This window comes from Camelus dromedarius, chromosome 13, assembly GCF_036321535.1.
Source record: "Camelus dromedarius isolate mCamDro1 chromosome 13, mCamDro1.pat, whole genome shotgun sequence".
Taxonomy (NCBI): Eukaryota; Metazoa; Chordata; class Mammalia; order Artiodactyla; family Camelidae; genus Camelus; species Camelus dromedarius.
Window position 1 is genome coordinate 50,468,932 of NC_087448.1, and position 18,612 is coordinate 50,487,543.

Sequence of the window (18,612 nt, forward strand, 5' to 3'; positions counted from 1 at the left end):
ATTGCCCCCTAAAGGGGCACTATGCATAAACAGATATAGAATGTATCTATGGTATTGGAATTTCATGGGATTGGGGAGAGACAATTGGGGGGAAATGTCCTTGGGAGAGCAACAATGATAAACACTGCCCCAAGACCTTCACCTCTGAGAGTCTCTCAAGGAGTTCCACAATGCTGGGAAGCAATTCATCTGTGCTTGGAAAGTCAACCTCATCCCTAACTATCAGATGTCGACTTAACCATTTTCTTTCCCACTCCAGGCTTAAATCTTTGAACTATATGGTCTACTCTTATTTCTACATGAGTCCATCTGCTTGCTGTTTAAGTTTGAAACAAAACAAATGTTAAGAAGCTCTAATTTCTCTACCAGTAAAATTACAGTGTTCCCTATGCTGCAGATCTGCTACCTCTTCTTACTGTGAGATCAAATATATAATTTAAAACTTACACATTTCAGGCTTTTTCTTCATATTTTCACAAATCTCAGTTTACTTTGGCCACAGGCCTTCTCTACATTCCTCTTAGGGTTTTGTGTTGCTTCTTTGTATTCACCTTTGGCAATTTGCCTGACCTTCCATTACCTGGATTTGACTATTTAAAAGATGAAGTTTCCAAAGTTCTACAAGGCAAAGCCAAGTTGGTCTCTTCGGTTTCCTCCCACCTTTTATTATTCATAACTATTTGTAACTATCCATAATGACAGAGTCCCAATACAGTTCCATTCCATTTTGAATGCCTTGACCTTGGGACTTACTCATATTTATTTTCAAGATTTTTTAAAATTGAAGGCAGCATTTTCGAATCAAATGTGAGGCCTTCCCTTCACAAGCTGTCGGTGTTAACGAAGTGCTAAAGTTTAGGAATAACTTATCTTTTTCTTAGCAAACTGAAGGAGAATCAAAGTTACAACAACAGAGCAGTCTGTACACCAGTGTACTTTCCTGGGTGGGAGAGAAAGGCGTGGAGATGGAGTTTGGAAAGCTGGAACCCTGGAAATTGTGTAGAACTTTGAGTATGCTCGTGGGAGTGTCTTCCACTCGGCATGATCCGCGAGTGTTGAGAACTACCGGCCTCAGGCATTCTGAACAATTCTCAGCAATCCCTTCTTCCACTCCTACCCCTCAGCTGTGGTTCTCAACCAATGGCAGTGCTGCCATTACCCCATGACTGCCGGAGGCACTTGGGAACATCTGCCACTGTATTTCAATTCTGCGTAAGTTTCTTACGACACAGAAGCAGCTTCCGATTCCTGTGGCTGGCCTTGTGGTCCATGTTATACCTTCAGAAAGCCCTTTTCTTTTCCCTTCTCTTGTCTTCCCTTAATAACAGTAATAATCATAGCCATAGTTTTTTGCATTCCTGTCATATGTCAGGTAATACGAACGATTTTTCACGCAATATCTCATTTAGATCCCACAACCATCCTAGAAGGCAGCAGACTACAGCATGTAGTCTGTAGGTGATACAGACTCGAGTCAAACTCTTTAAACCCCAACTCTCCTGTTTACTGTGTAAGCTTAACCAGTTATTTAAATTCTCCATCCACATAATGGATATGATAAATGTGCTTATTTATAAGGCTGTTATGAGGATTAAATTAGGCACTTAGAACAATGTCCAGTAGTAGCATAAGCATTTGTTAAATAATCATTATTCCTATTTTATGAATAAGAAAATAAAAGTTCTTATGGTAGTATCATTTGTCCACAGTTAATAAGCACATAAACCAAGATTTAGACTTAAGCTGTTTGAGTCCAAAGCTTGTACTCCAGCCATTATGCCCTACTGCCCCTCCAAAACCTTTTTAACAGGCTCTATCTTCAGGTCCAAGACTTCCCCTCCAAGTCTGAACCTCACAGGACTCCATCAAATTTAGTGGATTTGCCTTTATGGATATTAATTCTATTTCTTGGGTTTTGGTGATCCCAACAATACCATGTTTTACTCCTTTTATTAAAATTTCAAATTCATTTTGTTGTTTATGTTATCAGAGAACCCACATCTTAAAAAAAATTCCCATTTTTATTTATTCATTTTTTTAGTATAGGGTATTTTGTCAAAGAAAATATTTAATTTGTTAGGAAGTTGCACTGAACTACTGAGAGGAAGCATTATGTACTGCTGTGTGGTGTCTGTGGTGTATTTTACATTAATGCTTGAAACTAGCTGTATTTTTAGGATGGCCTCAAAAAGACATGAGTCATACTTAAAAGTGTTCCAGAAATAGAAACAAGACGTAAGACTGTACATTATGAACATCTGCAAAACAACCTGCCAAACTGCTGTGTGTAACCTATAAACACAGCCCAGCGCACGACAGAAGTCCCCGACCTCAGCATTTGCAGGCACAAGATGCTGTCTTCCAGGAGTCCACATAATGACAAGCTGATGTCAGAGTTACACCAGAAAGCTTGGGTCTATAGTCTGTGATTTCCTTCTCTATAGAAAAGTAAAGCATCTGGTTCTTGTTGGGCTAAATTCCTTATTCAATTCCTAGCCAATGCTTGTTTCAGGCATATTCAAGGGCTTTAAAATAATTCTGTTAAAGGAAAATAAATTATAATTTTCTCCCTCCACAGACTCAAATATGTCATATACATAAAGATTAAAGTGAAAATTTCAGGAAATAATACAAAGTTCAAATTCAGTTATAATAAATCTTTCAGTGGTAGAGAGTGTCCTTAGTAGGCACAAGGTCCTGGGTTCAATTCCCAGCACCTCCATTAACCAAAAAAAAAAGAAAAGAAAAAGAAAGAAAGTTAAAAAAAAATCCTTCTAAACTAGTGACATTTTCTTATTAGCCCAAGAGGCAACATGATATAATGGAAAGAAAAAAACCTTTGAGGCTAAACAGACCTAGTTGTGATTTCTCATCCTGTCCTTTATCAGTGTCCTTGGATAAGTGTTCTGAATCTTCTGGGCCTAAGTTTCCTTTTTTTCAAAAGAGGGATAGTACTGCTTACTGAGTACAGTTACCGTGGAGACTGTAGGTGGAGCACCTGGTCCAGCCCCTCAGCCAGTGGGAACTAGGTATGGAAGGACATTACAGGTCCTTCCTCACCTGCACAGTCCTCTCCCTGGTGCGCACCCAGGACAGCAGGCTGCACAATACGGTTGTGAATGAGCTCCTGGGCTTACACTCAAATCACCGTCTGGACCTAGATCCCATCCTGAAAAAACAAAGGAGAAAGGAACCTGCCTAACTGGTACAGCTTGTAGTAGGCCCTTTCCCAAGGCATTTCATTTTCTTCACCACAGTCATCCTACAAAATCGCTCAGGAAGAATCTGAACCCAGGCCTGCCACACTCCCGTGCATTTGTTACCACATTGCAGTAAGAGATTTCAAAAGACTCACAGACAATGTCACTGCAAGTACGTGCTCATTTACTAAACTCTGACCTATCGATCGTGGATCATTCTGTTCTAGGATATAACAGACACCAAGGGGAAAAAGCCGGGAGCAGGGGACATAACACAGTATGTTCAGAACCAAAGTCCTCATTATTTACCACATGCTCTTTACCAGGCTCTTTGACTGGCCTTCCGCACTTTTCTCTGTACATAATACAGGGAGACATAATACAGCCTGCAAAGGGTGTTTCAAGTTTTTTTTTTTAAATGTATCATATTTATATACTACTCTGCGGTCTTCAATTTTTGCTTAACAATGTCACATGGACACCCTCTAGATCCACAGATGTAAATCTAATTTATTCTTTTTTAACAGCTGCAGAAGTTTCCATAATAGGGGTATACAATAATTTATTCAATCATTCCTCTATTGATGCACTCAGATTGCTTCTAATTTTCGTCACTCTCAAAAACAAAATGTTGCAATAAGGGGAGGTTATAGCTCAGTGGTAGAGTGTCTGTTAGCATGCAGGAAGTCCTGGGTTCAATCCCCAGCACCTCCATTAAAGACAAATAAATAAATAAATCTAATTACCTCCCCCTAACCCCCAAAAAAGTTCTTTACAAAATGCTGCAATATATATTGCGTACAAATATTCTTTTTTATGTACTGATTTTTCCCTTAATGGATAGAACTTAAAAGAGAAACTGCTACATCAAAAAGATATATTTTTTATTTTAAAAGCTACTACCATATTACTTTCCAAACAAGTCATATGAACTCACACTCCTATAGCAATGTATGACAATGTCATCTCCCTACAATCTTGTAAGTACTGGACATTATAATACTCCCTCTTATAATACTGTTTAATTTTGGCATAAAAAAAGTATAAATATTGGTATCTTATTGTATAATTTGCATTTAACTATTAAGCAGACTTATAACATATGTACATATACGTATTAACCATTTGAATTTCCTGTCCTGTGGCATGCTTATTTAAATCCTTTGTCTATTTTCTACCGATCATATGATGCATCTCACCAATTTATAAGATATATTGGTATAGTAGGGATATTAAACCTCTTTATGACATATGTTATATATGCATTAAAATATGATTCTTAAGTTAGGGATTTACTACTTAAATTCATTTAACAATGTCATCAGTGGTGGTTAAATTGCCAAGTGGATCCAAGGAAGCCTATTTAACATATTACATAGCTCAAAAATTGCACATCTGCAATGAAAGTTGCAGAAAGCAGCAACAGTCATTAAATAGAAAATAAAAAGCAATAAAATAATCCAAAAAATTTAAATCATCTTCAATATGGTCGTTGGGAGAAAGAAGACTAAAGAAGAAGGAGGCACTGAATACAGATTGTTGTAGAGACTTCAGGGCACGTTAAAGAGCATTAAAAGTTGACAGGACTCTTTCTGTTGAGGGCTCTATTCTTTAAAATATATCTAAAGGAATCTCAAATGAAATCCTTTTTTCAAAGTAAATTCCCGGCTAATGAGAGGCAATTAAGGCACTAGTAAAAATAAGGCAAATCTTAAGGATTGGAGGCCTTGCTTCTCAGATTGTTTTTCAAGCACTACTAAGTCAGGGAAGCTTAGGTAACCCCTCCCTGGAGGCCTTTTGTGTAACCTTTGTCACTAATTCATTAAAACTGACAAGTAGCTGCAACGACTGTTCCACATTTCCTACCCTGACACAAAAATGACATAGTTTTCCCATGCTATTCTGTCATTTATAACATTGATGAATTTCTCAAACCTCTTAAAATTATTTACAAACTAAAGACAAAGTTTCCACTCCCATCACCAGAAAGAAATCTCTCATCCTGTTAATTATGCCAAATCTCACCATTTTAAGAGCACAATGTTGTAATTCTTGCTGTAAATCTTTACGGGCCCTAATTGCTTGGCTAAGAGTTCAGTGCGTCCAGTAAACCTTAAATGACCTCACATATAATTGGTTCACTGACTGTAACAAGGAGATTATGTAAGGAAGCAGAAATAAAACTCTGTGGTCAGGTTTAAAGTCATCTACTGAAAACCTGCTACCCTGGAGCACCACTTCATAAGTTAAACCCTGGAAGAAATATCAGCTTTGATACAATATAGTTTAACTTCAAGCACAAAAACATGAAGGAACCCCTTTTCAACAGTTGCCAATTTCATCTAAGCCTTGAGATTTGGTTTTCATACAAAAAGGCAAAAAAGCTTCAATTACCCACTTCAACACTTGCAGGTAAGAGACTAGGGACTAAGATGATAAGCGGAAGTTATAATGGTCAAGGCAGGAGGTGACAAGACCTAGATAATAAAAAAACTAAAGAACAGTCCAACTCCTGGGTCTATTATGTGCCAGGCACTGTGCTAGACACTGGAGCTAAAAAGATGTCCTGCTGCCCCCAATGCTGTGAAGACAGAAACAGTTCAAATGAGAAGCTGACAACTAACTATAAAATATAAGTATTCATTATCTCAATCAAATGGTTAACAAATTAAGAAATTTTACTTTGATGAGATGATACTGCTTTTTTGTGGTTTTTAATTGAATTTTAGACTTCCACTTAAGAAATTTCTAGTCTATAGCTTATTCCAGTTAGCAGGATTTCTACCATTCCATTAAATAGATGTTAAATATGGATATCAGGGTTCACAGTTCAACATTGTGACTTATCTCATTACTAAAAGATAACAGTGATTTTCAGTGTGCTGAATAATAATTTTAATAAAGATAGAAATAAAATAGCACTGCCATGCTTCAGCTATTTTAATATTTTTCAATAATCCTTTATACTTTTAAATTCTAACATCTTAGGACTTATTCTAAAGCAAGTAGCCAGAGACACTGCAGCAGATGATAAAAAGAAAACCAAAAGGAAGTCAGGAAATCTGGGCTTTGCTACTAATTAATTAGTCTTCTGACCTCTTTCTTGCGGTCCTACTTTCACGGCTATGAAATGAGTTTCAGAGAGGATAATAATTGCTAAAGTTCCTTTCCTTAATAAAAGTCTATCATTTTATGTTTCATGTGAAAATATTAAATATTCAAAAGGCAAAAAGCTCAAATGAAGCATAAATATGGGAAGGAAAGTAATAGGATATCAAACTTCAACAAAACACCATTTCCAAAATATTTTAACACATTTAAAAGAAATAACTCCGAAGGAGAAAAAAACACATCAAAGTTCTCTCATAATCAAAACCCATAATCTCTGATCAATCATGTAGTAACAAGAATGAACTGTAATTTTCCCATTTTGGAAACAGTCCCTGAGAGAGGGAGAAAAAGTTCAAAGAATATAATATTTGAACATAATACAGTAAATAGATGCATAAAAACATGTTATATTATGCAATATAACCTATGTGTCCAATCAGTCTGTAGCAACCACATAATGCTAATGTGGCCATGTGAGATTTTGGTTAACTTAATTAACTGAGCCACTCTTATTTCAAGTTAACGAAACTCCAAAGAGTCCTTTTCTTACAAATGGCACACTTGTTCATAAGAAAGACTAGTAGAGACAATGTAACAATTTACTACTGGGTAAAACATATGCTGTCATCATCTTGATATACAAACAATAACAGATAAGGATGCTTACATTGTAAATATGGTAGGAACAAGGATGAATGGATAGCAAGCATAGAAAATGCAAATCAGTATATGGACCATCCAACTGCCTTCAGTATAAATTCTCTCCTGATAAATTTCAAAGGGTAAGCTACTAATAACTAAGCAAAAGAAATTTAAAAAAAAAATTATTATGTGAGAGATGCATGCAAACAATAATAAAAATTGAAAGTATGTAAACCAGAAAATGTTGAGGGTTTTTCTTGTTTTTCTGGGGGGTTTTTGTATAATTTATGGGAGTTTTCCTATATTTAGAAACAGACACTTCGGGACTTGCCCCTAAGTCATTTACAAAATACAAGAATATGTTCATTCAAAGCATATGCTTATATGTTTTAAAATAGATATTATTGCTGGGTGAAGGCTGAGAGAATTTATTTGCTCAAGGCGTTTAAGAAATGTCTGTCCAATCATTGAATGACCACTAAGCTAACTGAGCACAAACTTCAGTAGCTGCACATGACAAAGAATACAGACTTAAAAAAAAATCGTGTACGAAAGTCACTAAACAAATAACAAGGAGTAAAAACAAACCCTGAGGAAGGGGAAAATCCAATTTCCAGAATTGCTACATTATACTAATTAATATGTATACTTTTCAAAAAAGAGTATAACAAACACAAAGAAATGGGAAAGCATGACTCATACACAGAGGAAAAAATCAGTCAGTAAAAACTATCTCTGAGGAAGCCAGATATTGGACTTAATAGACAAGCACTTTAAGTTAGCTATTATAAATATTATAATTTTAGAAATTTTATAATATTATAAACATAATAGTTTCAAAGAACTAAAGAAATCATGTCTAAAGAATTAAACGAAAGTATGACAACAATCTCTCACCAGAAAATATCAGTAAAGAAATCGAAATTATTTTAAAAATCCAAATAGAAATTCTGAAATTCTGAAGTTGTGAATTACAATATGTGAAATGAAAAAATTCACTAAAGGTGCTCAACAACAGAAGTGAGCAGGCATAATTACCAGCAAACTTGAAGATAAATCAATTGAGATTATCCAATCTAAGAAACAGAAAGCAGAATGAAAAAAAATTAACAGAGCCTCAGAAACCTGTGGGATACCATCTAGCGTATTAACATGTGCATAATGGGAGTCCCAGAAACAGAAAGAGATGAGCAAAGAAAGAAATAATAATGATGAATAACTGCCAAAAACTCCCCCAAAATGATGGAAAAACATAAATCTGCACATCCAAGAAGCTCAACAAACATCAAGTCAGTCAAACTCAAAGAGATACACTAGATTTAGACACATCATAGTCAAAGTATCAAAAGACAAATAGAATATTTTAATAGCAGAGAGAAAAATGAATCATCATATACAAGGGATCCTTGATAAAATTAATAACTGACTTCTCACCAGAAACTATGGAGGCCAGAGGCTGTAAGATGACATACTCAAAGTGCTAAAAGGAAAAAATGCCAAGCAAGAATTCTTCAAACAATAAAGGTGAAATTAAGAAACTTCTATACAAACAAAAACTGAGAATTCATCACTAACTAATGTGCCTTAAAGAAATACCAATGGGAGTCCTTCCTTTGGGCTAAAATGAAAGCACACTAGACAGTAACTCAGATCCCCACAAAGAAATAGCATACCAGTAAAGGAAACTACATATGTAAATATAAAAATAATATAAACATATTTTTGTTTGTAAATATTTTCTTCTCTTATCTGATTTAAAAAACAACCTCATAAAATGATAATTAAAAAATTGTGTCATTAGACTTTTAATATATCAAGATATAATTTACATGACAATAATAGTACAGAAGAAGTCAAAGGGAACAGAGCTATATTGGAGCAAAGTTTTTGTGGACTACTGAAATGAAATTAGTATTAATCTGAACAAGTTTGTTTTAAGTTAAAGTGTTAATTGTGATCCCTAGAGTTATGACTAAAAAAAAAAACTCAAAAAAAATATAGTAAAGGAAAAATGGGACAAAGTGTAGAGAATAGATCACAGAGCCATTTAGGAGGTAAAGCCAATGGAAATTTATATTGGATAAAAGTGAGATATTCTCCCTCAAGGAGCACCAGTCTCCTGGAAAAATCTAAAGAGTGAACAAAAAAATATTTAATATTGTGCCCAATGACTGGAACACATAATAGAAGAAGGACATTGACAGATGAGGCTGAGACTAGATCATTAAAGATAAGGACTGATCTTTGTTCCTAAAGTATTAGAGAATCCTTTAAAGAATTTTGAGAAAAGAATTGACATGATTTTGAGCAAAGAAATGACTGTGAGTCATTAGGGAAATGCAAATCAAAACAATAATGAGATACCACTTCATACCCATGAAGACGGCAACAATAAAAAAGACAGACAATAGTAAGTATTGGTGAAGATATGGAGAAACTGGAACTCTTATACATTGCTGGTGGGAATGTAAAATGGTACAGCCTCTTTGGAGAATAGTTTGATAATTCCTGAAAATGTTAAACAAAGAGTTACCATTATGACCTATCAATTCTACTCCTAGGTACATACCCCTCAAAAATCGAAAACATATGTTCATACAGAAACTTGTATATGAATGTTCATAGCAGTATTATTTGTAACAGCCCAAAAGTAGAAATGACCCAGGATGTGCATCAACTGATGAATAAATAAACAAAAAGTGATATATCCATATAATGGAACATTATTTAGCCACAAAAAGGAATGAATTACTGATACATGCTACACCATGGATGAACCTTGAAAACATGGGAAGTGAAATAAGCCAAACACAAAGGCTACATATTATATGATCCCATTTATATGAAAATGTTCAGAATAGGCAAATTCATAGAAACAGAAAGTATATTAATGATTTACAAGGGCTGGCGGGAGGGTGAGGGGGGAGGAAAAAGAGGAGGAAACGGAATTACTGTCAATGGGTTATGAGGTTTCTTTTTGGCTTGATGAAAATGTTCTAAAGTTAGACAGTGGCATGGTTGCACAACTGTATGAATATACTAAAAACCACCGAGTTGTACACTTTAAAAAGGTGTTTTATGGTATATGAATTATATTTCAACAAAGCTGTTATAAAACAAAAACCATGACCATACCTAACAGAATGAGTAAAATAAAAAAGACTAGAAATACCAGTGATGGCAAGGATGTGGAACATCACTGATGGTCAAAGGGTGAAACAGTACAACTACTGTGGAGAACTGTTTGGCAGAGCTTAATAAAGTTAAACAGGAATCCACCCTATGACACATCAACTCCTAGTTATTTATTCAAGATAAGTGAAAACATATGATCACAAGACGTGTACAGGAAAGTTCACAGCACCTTATTCACAACAGTCCAAAAATGGAAACCATCCAAAGGTCCATGAACATGACAACAAATAAACAAATTATGGTATATTTATCCAATGGAATATTATTCAGCAATTAAAAACAATCTGATAGGTACAGGAATATGGATGAACCTCAAAATTATTATCTTGATGGAAAGAAAGCAGATACGTACACACAAAACTATACTACATGATTCTATTTATACAGAGCTGAAGAACAGGAAAAACTAATCTACCAAGGTGGAGAAGTGAATAGCGGCCTCCGGGGCAGGGCAGAGGGGAAGGGGCACAGAGAACATCTGGAGGTGATGAGAGCAATCCTGGCGGTTATACAGATTTATAGAATTAAAACCAACCAAAATGAATACTTAAGATCAGTTCATTTTCCTAAATGTAAATTTGATTCCAATTATAAAACAGAACAATAGTATGTGGTAAAGTAAGTATTTCACTGAACTATTCATGGGTGAAGTGATACAAAATGATAAATTCATAAATAAATGACTATTTCTTACTGTAGTTCTGTGGCACAAGTTCCGGGCTCTTAGGAGTTTTCAATTTGTAGGATACATCTCCAATATTAACTGTATCACCTAAAAAGAGAATAAAGAAACAGAGCCATTACAAGAGACAAGGAAGAAAACAACACACTAGGCCTTTGGCAACAGTGGTTCTCCTGACCTACAGAGGAGGATGTGTCGGGTACCATAGACACACCTAAGTCATCACTATGCGCTAAAGCTGGCATCCATAGTATATGTTATATACACAAAGAAGACATGAAGAATTGGTGAAATTCACATTTTAAATGCTATTTTAGCAAAAAAAAAATGTGAAACACAATCAAATATATTAACCAGCTTGATTTTCTCATTAATAGCAATACTAAAAAAGTCAACAACAATACAGAAGGATGCATTGTGATTAAGGTCATCCAAAGCATCCATAAAGTGGTGTTGTTAACATGTATCTGCAACCTTTTTACATCTTTATTATAGGTTCTTATTTTTACTACATACAACTTCAAGTTCTTTTGCAACATAACCCTACAATTCAACATTTCTAGGTACATAAAAGAACAAAGCCCCAGTGGGGCTTGTTCAAGAATTCCTACATGAAACAAACAAAACAAAGCAAAAGCTCTTAGTCACTTCTACACGGTTCTAATTTTTTAGAGTAACACCAATTTCTGGTTGATCTTCTAAAGTGCTGGACTAAACCAAACAATCTCTGCCTTGTTCTCTCCAACAGCAAAATAGGCATATTGATCTCATCTGCCCCTGGAACCTCACTTGGAAAGGGCTCAAAATCACTTAGAAAAAGTAGCTGTGCAAAACACATCTTTCAGCACTGTCAGTTTTGAGCTAAGGAGGTGTCCTGGAGACGAAACCCTTAAATCATGATCGTAACAACGACCAACATTTGTTGAATGATTACTATCTTCTAACTTTACACATTTCACAAATATGTGAAACAGACACTTTACAAACAAGGAAATGTGTATATCTACAAAAAAAAAAATTTTACAGAGGAAGGAATATATTAGAGGTACGTGGTGAATTGAGAGATAAGTAGAAACATTGTATAAAACACCGGTAGACTTTTTAATAGAGAAGACATGTATATTTAGAGTGCAAATCAATGGAATTTCCCTCTGAATTAATCTAGACATCAGCTAATACTTATAACTACTGGCTATTTGGTAAATATTGTTATAGACACATTTATTTCTGTTATTTCATTTAATCTTGACTCTAAGTAACCCATGGTTCCTGTGAGCTGTTTCATAACTGCTGGAACAGAAAGTCCAACTCAAACCAGCTGAGTCAAAGGCCATTGGGGTTTCTGTCGAAATAGCTCACAGGAACCATGAACCCATCATGAAGAGACCTAGGCTCAGAAACTAGTCCACGGTATGTTAGGGAAGGCAACAGGAAACACAAAGTCACGCCCCAGGGTAAACTCCCTGAGATACCACCCCTGCCACCACTAGATCCACACCATGGGACACCGTGATCAGAGGACAGCGTTTTCCCCTGTTTGATTTTGATACTTTTCAAACCCGTAGGAAAGTTAGAAAAACACTATCTTAAGCTGCAGAAGTCATGACTCAAAGCTGAAGTCTTCAGATACATCTTCTGATAAGACGTTGCCATAAATGAACTGTTCCTGCAGCCTTTGCATAACTCCCTCATGATTCAAAGTTGTGGGCAGTGACATCTCACTGGCCAAGCCCATGTTATTAACCACAGACTGGCTGCCACAGTATACAGGTAGCAGGAAGAGCTAACCACTGTGATTTCCAGAGTGGATTCCACCACACTGTCCCTCTCTCGCCTTCTCCTCCTTGCCCCCTCACCTCCTTTCCCATTCTCCTACTTCATGATGACCCCTCACGTCTTCTTTGCCTTTTCTTCCTCTTCTCCTCAACTTCTTAACAAGGGGTGCGGAGGCCCAGCTGTAGCCTCTTTTCTTTCTATCTATAACCTCTCCTTGATGAGCTCATCCAGTCTCATGCCTTTAACTGCAGTTAATATACTGCTTTCTCCCAAGTTTATACCTCTAATGCAGACCACAGAACTCCAAACCTAGATACCAGCAGACTCTGAGATGCCTAACAGCCGGCTTTAAGTTAACATACTCAAAACTGAACTTCTGATCTTTCCACCAAAATGTGCTCCACCCACAGTATTCCCCAATTCTGCTAATCCTCCCACTCCTCAGACCAGAAATTTTGCAATCATTCTTTTTTTTTTTTTTAAGTTTTAGCTTTTATTAAGAAGTCAAGCAAATACCGTTTGTTTCTCACTATGCTATATGTGAGCATTACCCAGGGACAGGAGCAGCAAGAGTCCCTTGGGTTCCAATACTAATCTCACATATTGTATTAATGGCTTGCATCTTTTTTTTTTATAGTTGATTTACAATGTTGTGTTCATTTCTGCATATTGATTCAGTTATACATATATTCCTTTTCATACTCTCAGGTTATTATAAGATATTGATTATAGTTCCTTGTGTTATACAGTAGGTAACAGTTTTTTATTTTATATGTACTAGTTAGTATCTGCAAATCCCAAACTCCTAATTTATCCCTCCCTCCCTTCCCTGCCCCACCCCTGTAACCATAAGTTTGTTTTCTATGTCTATGAGTCTCTTTCTGTTTTGTAAATAAGTTCATCTGTATCATTCTTTTTAGATTCCACATATTAAGTGATATCATATATTCGTCTTTCTCTTTCTGGCTTACTTCACTTAGTATGATAATCTCTAGGCCTACGTTACTGCCAATGGCATTATTTCATTTTTATGAGTAGTATTCCATGTATATATTTATCACATCTTCTTTATCCAATCATCTGTCAATGGACATTTAGGTTGCTTCCCAAGTCCTGGCTATTGTAAATGCTGCTGCTATGAATATTGGGGTCCATGCACCTTGTTTAATTAGAGTTTCCTCCAGATATATGCCCAGGAGTGGTATTGCTGGGTCATATGGTAAGTCTATTTTTAGTTTTTTAAGGAATCTCCATACTGTTCTCCATAGTGGCTGCACCAGGTTACATTCCCACCAGTGGTGTAGGAGGGTTCCCTTTTCTCCACACCCTCTCCAGCATTTATCGTTTGTGGACTTTTTAAAGATGGCCATTCTCACTGGTGTGAGGTGATACTTCATTGTAGTTTTTATTTGCATTTCTCTGATAATTAGCAATGTTGAGCATTTTTCATGTGTCCATTGTCCATGTGTATGTCTTCATTGGAGAAATGTCTGTTTAGGTCTTCTGCCTATTTTTTGATTGGGTTGTTTGCTTTTTTGTTATTGAGTTGTGAGTTGCTTATATATTCTGGAAATTAAGTCTTTGTCAGTTGCATTATTTGCAAATATTTTCTCCCATTCTGTAGGTTGTCTTTTTGTCTTGTTTATGATTTCCTTTGCTGTGCAAAAGCTTATTAGTTTAGCTAGATTCCATTCATTTATTTTTGCTTTTATTTCTATTGCCTGGATAGACTGCCTTAGGAGAACATTACTATGATGCATGTCAGAGAATATTTCGCCTATGTTCTCTTCTAGGAGATTTATAGTGTCCTGTCTTATGTTTAAGTCTTTAAGCCATTTTGAGTTTATTTTTGTGTGTGGTGTGAGGGAGTGTTCTAACTTCAGTGATATACATGCAGTTGTCCAGCTTTCTCAACACTACTTGCTGAAGAGGCTGTCTTCTCTCCATTGTATATTCTTGCCCCCTTTGTTGAAGATTAATCGATTGTAGGTGTGTGGGTTTATTTCTGGGCTCTCTATTCTGTTTCATTGATCCATATGTTCATTTTTGTGCCAATACCAAACTGTTCTGATTACTGTAGCTTTTTGTATTGCCTTAAGTCTAGGAAGTTATGCCTCCAGCTTTGTTCTTTTTTTTTTTTTTTTTCAGTATTGCCTTTTGTGATTCCATATAAATTTTAGGATTATTTGTTCTAGTTTTGTGAAAAATTTCTTTGGTAATTCGATAGGGATTGCATTAAATCTGTAGATTGCTTTGGGTAGTATGGTCATTTTAACAATATTAATTCTCCCAATCAAAAGCATGGGATATCTTTTCATTTCTTTGAATCATCTTTAATTTCCTTTATCAATGTTTTATAGTTCTCAGCATACAAGTCTTTCACCTCTGTGGTCAGGTTTATTCCTAAATATTTTATTTTTTGATGCAATTTTAAAAGGGATTTTATAAAATTTCTTTTTCTGATATTTCATTGTTAGTGTAAAGAAATGCAACAGATTTCTGTATGTTAATCTTGTATCCTGCTACCTTGCTGAATTCGTTTATTGGCTCTAGTAGTTTTTGTGTGGAGTCTTCAGGGTTTTCTATATATGGTATCAGTCATTCTTAACTTTTCCCCTTCACGTCCCAACAGAAAATCCTACTGACTCTATCATTAAAATATATTTAGTTTGCCCACTTCTCACTGTATCCTCTACTACCCCAATGCTGACCCAAGACAGTTAGGGAATTACTATTTAAATTCGTTCTCTCATTTAAACAGCATTATCTCTTACCTCCTAACAGATCTCCTGTCGCAGCTCTTACACAGTATGGTTTATTCTCAAAAGAGCAGCCACAGTGATATAAGAAAACAGAAATCAAGTAACACCAGTCTTCTGCTCAACCCTCATCTCTGCAATGGCCTAAAAGGCTATTTCTGACCTGGCTCCCCCATATCCTCTAGGAGCTCATCTCCTACTAGTGACCTCCTCACTTACTCAACTCCAGTCACACTGGTCTCCTCACTATTCCTTGAACATGTCAGACATACATTCATTTCAGGCTTTTGCACTGGATTTTCCTACTGACTGAAATACTTTTCATAAATATATCCCTTATTGGTCAGGGCCCCAGCAAGAAACTGATCGTATGTTCAAATCAAGTAATCGAGGAGAGAATAAAGGAACCATTTATGAAGGTGTGTGCAGAGTTTGGGAAAACCAGCAAGGATGGTGCAGTACCCTGGGACTAGAAAGCCATTACCACTACCAGGCCTGAGGGAGCAAGGAGAGAGCATGCACAGAGAGTGACTGTGTTTAGAAAGACTCCTAAAGGAGCTGTGACACTTTGTGGAGGGACACAGCAAGCCTATGGTGGTGACCTGGCAAAGAGGGGGCTGGGGAATAAACACAAAACAAAGGCTGACAGAACTAAAAGTAGGAAGAGACAAATTCAAAGTCATATCTGGATATTTTAATCTCTCTCGGTAAGTGATGGAAAGCAGGAGAAAAAAACAGAAGGATATAGAAGTAAGGACAATGGCTTCTTGACCTTTTGACTAAGACCAAGTGTAGAAGTAAAGATGAAAGACCTGAAGACATTATTAGCCACTCAACCTAAACTTTACAGAACACTACATCCAACAATGGCAGAATGCATATTCTTTTTAAATGCTCATGAAGCATCCACCAAAGTAGATCTCAGGGTGGACCATAATGTAAGTTTTAATAAATTTCAAAGGATTGAAATCATACAAAGTATACCTTCTGATCAAAATGGAATTAAACTAGAGCTCAATAACAAAAAGATAACTGGAAAATCTCTAAACATTTGAAAATCAAGCAACAGGCTTCTAAAAAGAAACCTAAAGAAGAAATCACAGTGGAAATTGAACTCATTAAGATAGGGCAGTGATCAATTAGCCATGCCTGCTGCAGGCAAAGAGCAAAATGACATTCATGTGGGTGAGGCACTGGCCCTCCATGCTTTAACGGTGGACATTCTTGGTGGTTACCATAGTACACTTTACTGAGTCATCTAATCCATATCAATTGCCTACCTTTGACCTGCATATAATTAATCTCTTAAATATCTACTTTGGCTCAGATGGCTCTCCTGAGTTCATATCTGTGAGTAGCCTACTGGACACTTTATGTACATATTCCTGAGACACCCCAACTTTAACATGAGAAAAACAGAACTCTATATTCTGTGTGTGTCATCCAGCCATCTCCAACCAGCTCTACCTCTCGTATTCCTATCTCAGCAACTGATGCTTTATTCCCCTGGCCCTGAAGGAACACTGCTTTTTCTTCACAGGACTACTCCTCAGATATCTTCATCTCCCCGCTGAACCTACCCTAACTTTTCCTTTTGCATGATCTCCACCTCCATCAAGAATCGGTCACTCCATTTCCATCTTTCTGCTAGCATAGTATCTGGCCCACTCTTCTATAATGGTAATTCTCACACTTCACTGTTTTCATTATGGCTCCTCTAGAATGAGTCTTCAAATCAGGGTACATAAACACTTTCCAAGGGGACAGAGCATGACAGTCTGAAGGGGACCAGTTTTCAGATCCTCACTTCCATGTGCCCTCCCCTAACACTAACCTGCATTATCATATATTATGAAATCCTTTAAATATGTAACCACTAGAGTCCTTTATCCTTGCATTCCTTTACTGAATTTAGTAAACTAGCCTTCAAAATACGTCCCATAATTTATTTTTCAGTGGTTTTCATAACATTCTTTAAAATATATTAACACATTCATTTGAATTGAATTGAAAAATACCTTTTCTGTCAGAAAGTCTAATTTGGCTGATTCAATTGACAGTACAACCTCCCTTTGTTAATTATGAAAACTAAGAATTTGATTTAAAAAGTATTTAAATATGGGGTAAGGTAAAAGAATTTTCTCAACGAATATTGTATTGGCAAAGGTATGCTGAATGGAAGTTTTATTTTAACAACTCTTTCTGAGCATATTAGAATAAATAAGCAGAAAGCAGCCTCTAATGAGAAAACCACCACAGTCATTTGATAAATTTTGGTGAAGCCTTTTCAGTGAACTTCCAGAAAGTGAGGCAGAATCATTCTCCTGGCTGGGTCACTGACTTCACTTGCAAGTCACATGGTTTCCAGTTCTTTGCTCCAAACAACTTGAAAAAAGGCTATAATCAAGTTGCCAGTTGATTTAATGCCATTAAAAATATCATTTTGAGGGGGGAGGTTATAGCTCAAGCGGTAGAGCACATGCTTAGCATGCATGAGGTCCTGGGTTCAATTTCCAGTACTTCCTCCAAGAATAAAAAAAAAACCTAATTACCTCCCCCAACCAAATAAATAAATAAATAAATAAAGCTCTACATTGCCTTAAAAAAAAAAAAGCCAACACAGCTCCTAATATATGTCATTTTGATAACAAATCAACATATTATTTGTGGCTTATAACTTAGAAAGCTTGCAAAGAATTAAGTGATATTGCTATATAAAAAGTCTTTATATTCTAGCAATAAAATATAATTAGGAATATTAATTACAGCAATTTATATTCAACTGGGGAAAAGAGATATTAACAGGTGTGTTTCCACAAAATTTTAGTTTTTAAGAAAATCTGGACTATATTGATGTTCTTTTGAACAACTGTATTCTAATAATTGTAATGATAGAAACATTTTAACATTTGGACACTTTTTGTTGCAGAAAATATGATAAAGATAAAACTTTCAGAATAAAAAAATTAAGATAAAATTATGAGGAATAAGTATAATTGAAATACAAATTCAATAAAGAAATAATGTAAATTTTCTTTTTGTGGGGGCAGGTAATTAGCTTTATTTGTTTATTTCTTTAATGGAGGGACTGGGGATTGAACCTAGGACCTTGTGCATGCTAGGCATGCACTCTACCACTGAGCTATACCTTCCCCCAAAATAATGTAAATTTTCTGATACTTTCTGATAGAGATAGTATCTAACAAATTACTAGGATATTCTGATTCCATTTAAAAGATACACTTCA

At 35.9% G+C, this 18,612-nt stretch overlaps 1 protein-coding gene across 4 annotated transcripts in view; it reads right to left on the bottom strand.

Moving 5' to 3' along the window:
* VWA8 (von Willebrand factor A domain containing 8) overlaps positions 1–18,612 on the bottom strand; it is a 297,615-nt gene that overhangs the window by 272,647 nt on the left and 6,356 nt on the right. For all 4 annotated transcript variants that reach the window (XM_064493121.1, XM_064493122.1, XM_031466068.2 and 1 more), the window contains exon 2: positions 10,843–10,920. In XM_064493121.1, the coding sequence (XP_064349191.1) occupies positions 10,843–10,920 (78 nt within the window). The remainder of the gene's footprint in view (positions 1–10,842; positions 10,921–18,612) is intronic.